Raw genomic sequence first — 7,718 nt, 5'->3', positions numbered from 1 at the left:
AACTAGGTCTGACGTTATGCGTTACGCTCGGAGACTGTCGGTTTGGTGGGCTGAGGAACCTAGCCGCCTAGGAGCCACCCTCTCCCTAATCATGGGTAGTCCCGCCCCAGGGTACTCAAGCACCCCGGTACAGTTTGCTTCCAAGGGTGGAAGTCTGGAGGAGAGCTGGAAGCCCCGCCCCGGGGCGAGGCTCGGGCTGGACGAAACCACTGGCTGGCGTGCCGGGGGTTAGCCCCTCTGTGGCCTTGTGCGTGGACTCTTCTCTGGGGACTTGGCCCGCCTGCAGCGCCTCCATCTCTGGGCTGTCCCCCTCCGTTCATGGTGTGGCCCGAGGTCGCTGGTCACGCGTCGAGGGTGTGGCCTGCTCCCGGCGAAGGTGGGCCCTGCGGGGGCTGCTGCAGAGTCCTTTGGAGCTGGCAGGTGGGAAGATGCTGAGGCGAAGTCTCCTCACCTGGGTGCTGCTGGCCGTGGCTGCCACCGGCGCCCAGGTGCATCAAGTGCCGCCGGTGGGTGAGCTCCAGCCGGGGCGCGGATAAGGGTGCAGGTGCAGGGGAAAGGGGCCGCACCTGGGGCAGGGCGGGCGGGAGTGAGGGACACCTGCTCGCGGGCTGCATCATTCGGGGTGCCTGTGGTTCGGTCCCGCGGAGTGGGTGCGGACCCGTCCTGTGAACCCTGGGCGAAGCGCTTTGGTGCTGTCTAGACAGAGTACACATTTTAGGGGATTTTCTGGCCTTCATGAACGACTGGTTAGGATTCCTGCATTCTCCAATCTTGGTGTTAATAACACTACCAGCTGTAGGCACAACTCCAGAGAAAAGGCTGCGGATGCCGGGGGACTTGGGTATGTTCTTTCTGGTTACCAGGTGCTTTTTCTCCTCAGCAGCCCTCGCAGGAAGCTGTAGGTTCATGCAGTCTTAGCCCAGATGGCGCGGTGCGAGCCATCGGCAGCCCCCTTCCACTGCAAGCTGCACAGACTGTGGCCTTCACGCCCAGTCTTGAAATGTCAGTCCCGTGGTACTGCGCGACCAAGTCACAAGGACAAAGACTTTATTTTATATAACCGCAAGAGACAGGGAGGGACTAGCGTCACTCTTGCATTTAATACAAGCGGAAGTAGCCCCAGAGTGAAAATCCATCCAGAGGTCACAAGTGTTTATAGAAACATTTCTAAATTCAGCCTCTTGGCTGCAGCACGAATTGATTCTTTAAATGCTATAGAGCTGAAGGCTATTTGTTTTGTTATTAGCAAATTTGATGCCTAGGAACTTGGACGTATCTTACCTGAGGCAGATGAATTAACAAAATAAAAAGCAGGCTGTTGTCCAGCCGCTAAAATAATAATAATAATAAGAGTAGAATGCAGAATAGTTAGAAAGTAATTTCAGTAATCAAAACCCACATAATATATAGAGAAGGTTGAAAGATTGTAAGAAAAACAAAATGTCTGCTCTAGTGTAGGCAGAGAATTTTCCTTGCTAAGTTGGAAGTGTGAAAATTTTGAAAGGATTTGATATTTTGAGGACAAAAGTCTGTGCCTTTCATCCAAAGATTACCAGAATGGCACACTAATAGTTGAGTAAATTGGGTTTTGTATTTGAAGGGAAGGACTGATGAATACCTTTTCAACCATGGGTTAAATAACATATATTGAAAACAAAATAAAACAAAACAAAAATACTTGGTTTTCTTTAGAAAGCTAAGTAATTCCTGGATCACAGTGTGTTTTGTTGTTGTTTGTTTTTATTTTTTTGAAACAGGGTTTCTCCGTGTAGCCCTGGCTGTCCTGGAACGTGCTCTGTAAACCAGGCGGTACTCGAACTGAGAGATCTGCCAGCCTCTGTCTCCCTGAGCGCTGGGATTACAGGCGTGAGCCACCATCACCCTGCTGTGTTTTGTGTTTTGAACTACAGAGTACTCTATCAATGTGTGGATGCTTTGTCTCATTTTAATGTCTCTGAGGAACTTAATTCTCTGAGCTTATTTGTGTCCAGGAGCAGAACACCTGGGGTCCTCAAGGCCTGTGAGGTATTAATTAATGTCTAGCTGTGAACACAGAGAGCTTCATGTACTGGGTGCTGCTTTTGTTTATTGTTTATCTGTTTGCTTGTTTACTTCTATTCTTTCTTATCCTTTGTTTTTAAACAAAAATATTTTATTGTTCATTTCCTCATTTGTTTTTTTTTTTTTTCAGTGCTAGAGTGCTCACCCAGGACTTTACACAGACTTGGCAAATGATGGACACTGAGCTACATCCCTAGCCCAAGCAAAATATTTCATTGTTTTCAAAATACGAAAAATATTAATAGCCCTTCAATTGATTTAATAGTTTTTACTCAAAACAGTGGGTATCCAAATCTAGTCAGTCTGCTAGTATCTGCCTAGGAAAGTGTTTGCACAGGTCTTCAGTGAAATGAGAGAAAACAAGGGTAAAAGTCGGTAATTTTCTTTTTCTGGTTTATAGCTATTTTATTGTCATAAACTTTTATTGAACTGTTTTCATTAAACTAATCACAGAGTCAGATGTTATGTGGAAGGGTTTTATTTTGTTTTAAAATCTTCACTTATAAAATAAAAATTGGGACTGTTGAAGATATTGGGACCCAATTTTCAGAAGGCCCTTTCAAGCTGCCAGGTGACTGTATTCTCAGCTTGGAAGGCAGTTGTTTTTGGAGTTTTATTGTCTTGTGTTTTTAGTTTGAATCATTACATGAATGATAAACTGTAGTATAGTCTTGTGGAAACCAAATATATTCCAAAATGGCCGTTGATAAGTATGGATGAGGGCCAGCTTTAAATGACAAATGAGTTATTTGGTTTGGAACATTGGCTGAGCTTTTTAGTTTTATGTTTGAGGCTTTTTTTCATTATATGTAAGTTATTCTTCACTGTTACATCTATGAAGAATGTATTAAGATACTGTATGATGAAAACAGCTAGTAGAGAAAAGTCCAGATAATGAGCCAGGATATTGGAAGTCTAGGCATAATGAGACTATTCAAAGCCATTGGAGTGGCCAAGCTCTTCAAAGAGTATGAATAAGAACACAGGAAGCAACCAAAAAGCTAAGTGCATTTCCCATGTATGTGCCAAGCACAACAGAGAACCAGCGAAGTTAATGCAGCAGCCCAAATGGGAGACTTTAATGTGACAGGACAGTCAAGGAAGGGAAAGAGATGGTTGACTTCATTAAAATACCACTGAGAATGAAGTGTGCACTCTTCGTGGTGACTGAGGGTTAATGGTTTTCTTATTCTAAGTAGTATAGGGCCAGAAAATGAATTGCAGTAGCATGAGGAGTGGCTGGAAGGAAAGGAACTGCATTGAGAGAAATGACTGTTCTCAGTAATGAATTTGAGCAGGTCCAGAAGATGTGGCCGTGAGCATTTGATTGAGTAACCAGTTGCTATGATGAGCTGATTCCTCATGTCAGCTTCGAGCGTATGTGGTGAAACTGTTGGCATTACCAGTGGTTTGCACAAAGCTTCATAAGCCCTAGTTGGTTTTGTCCATGTTTTTGTGCTCCAAAGGAAAGAATACACAGGTGTAATCTGTTCTCTTAAGTGCTGTGCAAGAACCCTTCCCAACACTGCCACTGAGTCAGCCAACATGATGAACTAGGCTGCTGCCCTTTTAGGAGATTGATTCACCCATTGTCTATTTCAATATCCATAGCTCACTTGGGGACCTCGGGTTAAAACTCAGAAGAATGATACCAACCATGTATTAATGCGAATTATGTTTGTAGGAAACATGTCCTTTTGTTCAGTGTCCATCATGTGGTCCTGCCTGTCCTCCAATTTGAGATTCTTCTTCAGCCTTCCTGGGGCTAGGCTTATATGCACATGCTGCCGCACCCAGTTTAAAATTTTGTGTTTATCATTAGAATAATTTTTCATTGAGGTTTTTCAATAATCTTGTAGGATTCAAATATTTAAAGGACAAAGTTTGTGATTGTTTAGAGATGTGGGAAGTTCAATGATTCCTTAATGAAATAATTTTTATTTGGTATGTCATTTTTATTTTTTAAACAGATTTAAAATTTTTAATTATTACGCATGCCCAGGGCAACCTGGGCTACTCAGCTAGACTCTTGCTCAGCTCTTTGTATTTTTTGTTGTTTGTTTTTTGTTTTGTTTTGTTTTTTGCCTTGGCAGCATAAAAGGAGCTTTCTGGAGGTGGGGGTGAGAAGCAGTGGGACATTGGGATTCTAAATTTCACTTTCTTCTACCTATGACAAGGTAGCATAATAGACTGACAACTTACGCTGTCTACCTAGGGTCTGTTTATGATATTTACCAACTATCGCTTGAAGTTCCCCCTACCTTGATGAGATTGTTACTAAAACCATAGAGTTAAATTCCGGAGACTACATGGCAATCAGGGTAGGTACTGTTCTACATCAGTGCCACACAGAAATTTCCCTTGAAGTCTGCTTTGAGACTGAGGATGCGCCTCTCTTTCATCATAGTCCCCAAACTAGCCTTCTGATTAAATGACTTCCACATCTGTGCTTTTTGACAGGCTGAGATACCAAGGTCTCGTGGCTGTCGCCTTTACCTATTTTCACTCGTGATTATATTTTATCTTAAAGCCGTACTCTGCCTTCTTTTCAAATCATATCAATATTTGGCCTTTTCTTTTTCGAGCCAGATTGTATGTCATTTTCATGTCTGACTTGGGCAGCCAGCATTATTATAGTTCTCAACTCCCACGTGTAGTATGGCCTGGTTGCTTTCCAGTTCTTACTTCTCGGAATGGTCAGCCAGCTTTTTTCCTGAAAACCTGACTGACTACTTTCAGTTTCCCTCCTGGGTGTCCAATAGGAGATGTGGCTATAATTTGATTTTATATTAGCTTTGAATCCTGTGATGTGCAAATATAATGAAGAAGGGATAGTAGTCATTATGTTTTATTATTTATTTACTTAATTGAATCTGGTCACCATGAAAAGTTCAGAGCTGTATGCCTATTATTCTGCATTAGGAATCAAACTTTCAGAAGCACCGTGTGTGTGTGTGTGTGTGTGTGTCTGTGTATTGCACTCCTTTGTGTGCACTTTTGGAGGCCAAAGGTTAACAGTAAAGCTCAACAGTATGCATCATCTTTTGTTCTCCACCTTTTTCCTGACAAGTTCTCTCCCTGAACCGTTTTAGCTGTATTGGCTGGCTAGGAAGTCCTCAGGCGTACCTTCTTTCTATGTGCCCTCAGCCTGGGGTGTGTAGATGTATGCCACTATGCCTGGTTCCCTTTGTGGGAGCCGGAGGTTCAAACCCAGCTCTCATGCATAAGCAGCAAACACTTTGTTAACTGAGCTGTCTCCCAGATCCCTAAAGTGCTGCTTTCAGTGCTATGCAGTAGGAAGCTGGGATAGGGCAGATAAAGGCCTGGACTCTGATGGTCCCACGCTGTGACATTCTGTGGAGCTCAGCACAGCATTTCCAGCATGACTCTACAATTCCCAGTAATTTGAAATTGAGCAAAAGGACAGGAACAGTAAATCGAGTCATATCTTTTAACATTTATTTTTATTTAGGTGTTCATGTGTATGCCTTGTAAGTAAGGGTGCCTTCGTAGGCCAGAACAGCATCTTAGATACCTGGCCGTCCAGCTACATGTGGTTGTACCATGCCATCTAACCTGGGTTCTGGGAAGTAAACTTGGGTCTTATACTAGAGAGTTGTTCTTGCTTACCTCCCAAGCCATCCAGCTCTCAGGTCCAGTAGAAACCTAACCAGAAGTTGGGATATTTACAGGAATTTTATGTTACTAGAAGTAAGAATTGTATTTGTGAAGCTAGTAGTTATTCACCTTACTAAATGATTTGCTTTTTATTTTTATTTACTAATTTTACAGGCATGGGTGGTTTGTCTGCATGTCTGTCGGTGTACTACATGTGTGCAGTGTTCATGGAAGAGGGTGTCAGATCCCCTGGAACTGGAGTTACAGATGGGTGTGAGCTGCCGTGCAGGGGCCAGAAAGCTGGGTTCCCTGGAAGAGCAGTCAGTGCTTTTCACTACCGAGCCATCCCTCCAGCCCCCAACTAAATGACGTTTTGAAAATTCATATTTGTAGTTGAAGACTGTCTTGAATATAGTACTATTTTTATGGTGCACATGCTCAAATTCATTAAACAAGGACTAGTGAATTTAGAGCACATATCCTTCACTGTAGTAACCATTTCCCTTTTTGTCTTTCTTTATTGTTTTTTTCATTCTCTCTGTGTGTGTACATTTGTGTATTTAATTTGTATTTAAATGTGGGCACATGCATGCATGCATGTCACCACTCCTCTGGAGGTCAGAGGACAACCTTGGTTGTTGGCCCTCATCTTCCACCTCCTTTGAGATGGGTCCCTTTGCTAGCTTTCTATGGCATGTGCCATGCTAGCAGCTCGCGAGCTTCTGCCTTTGTCTCCCATCTCCCTGGAGGAGTGCTGGGGTTACTGCGTTTTGTGCTGCGTGCTCTGTTTTTCTTGAGGGTGTTCAGAATTCTTACCCCGAGCGGAGTGTTTCTCTCCTGTCTCCGTCCCGCATGGAGTTGTGGAGCTGAGGGGTGTTTTTCTTGAGGGTGCTCAGAATTCTTACCCTGAGCGGAGTGTTTCTCTCCTGTCTCGCGTCCCGCATGGAGTTGTGGAGCTGAGGGGTGTTCTGTCCCCCAGCTTCGGAACACGTGTGCTTCGGTGGCCCAGGGTCTGTGTTCGCCCCTTCCCGGCTTCCGGGTCCTCACTGTTGTGTTCCCAGCTGCAACATTCATCCACTGAGCTGTCTCCCCAGCTCCCCTTCCTCCTTTCTGATTTTTGAGACAAGGACTCATGGAGCAGCTGCCTTTGAACTCAGTATGTTCTGAGGATAAGCTTGAACTGATCTTCCTGTCTTCACCTCCCAAATTCTGGGAGTATAGGTGTGCACTGTCTTGCCCTGCTTGCAAGAGCTCTTACTGATTCAAAAGTAATTTCAGATAATGATAGTTTCAACTGTTTAAAAATACCAGAGAACCCTCTGAAAAACCTTCCGTATAATGTAAAGTCTTACAAGTTAAAGGATTAAAATTTGGAAATACATACCAGGTGTAGATGGATAAAGAAAATGGGATAATATGGAGTCTCCTGGTCCATTCCCTTTCCATCCCCAGAATAGACACCTTCAGTTGTTTGAGCACTTGCTTGACTAGATGACTACACGCTCAAGTATCACCCAGAGCTGGTGTCTCCTGGCATACTAGGTGTTTACAGCTCAGCTTCTTCAGTCGATTGCAGCCACGATATGTGGGGTACTAAAATTAATACGCTCTCTGGCTAGCAAGATTAACTCTATCTGTGAGCTCTGAGTTTGACTGATACCGCCTCAGGCCAGTAGGTGGAACGACAGTGACACCCAACACCTGCCGTAGGGCCTCCGTGTGTGCCCCCTCACAAACATGCACACACTACACACGTGAAAAAGAAAAATAAGAAAAAATAAATTTAAAAAAATACGCAGTTAGAGGGCTGGGAAATAGTTCCGTGGGTAAGAACGCTCACTTGAGGACTAGACGTCAGATCCCCAGCACCCATGTGAAAAGCTGGGTGTGACCATGTGCACCCAGAATCCCACCACTGAGGTGGAGACAGGAGGATTGCTGGGGCTTGCTAGCCAAGCTAGCCCAGATACAATACAACTTTCCAGGTTTGTAAATGACCTTTTCTCAAAGAAATAATGCAGAGGGTCAGAGAGTGGCAG

At 44.1% G+C, this 7,718-nt stretch overlaps 1 protein-coding gene across 1 annotated transcript in view; it reads left to right on the top strand.

The window, feature by feature from the left end:
- Positions 1–326: 326 nt before the first annotated feature.
- Asah1 (N-acylsphingosine amidohydrolase 1) overlaps positions 327–7,718 on the top strand; it is a 32,528-nt gene continuing 25,136 nt past the window's right edge. The window contains exon 1 of the mRNA XM_055593602.1: positions 327–506. Within this exon, the coding sequence (XP_055449577.1) occupies positions 429–506 (78 nt within the window). The 5' untranslated portion in view covers positions 327–428. The remainder of the gene's footprint in view (positions 507–7,718) is intronic.

The sequence above is a fragment of the Psammomys obesus genome, unplaced genomic scaffold (genome assembly GCF_907164565.1).
Source record: "Psammomys obesus unplaced genomic scaffold, mPsaObe1.curated_primary_1811, whole genome shotgun sequence".
Classification (NCBI taxonomy): domain Eukaryota; kingdom Metazoa; phylum Chordata; class Mammalia; order Rodentia; family Muridae; genus Psammomys; species Psammomys obesus.
Note: the sequence above shows the minus strand (reverse complement) of the source record. Positions and strands in the feature narration are given on the sequence as shown.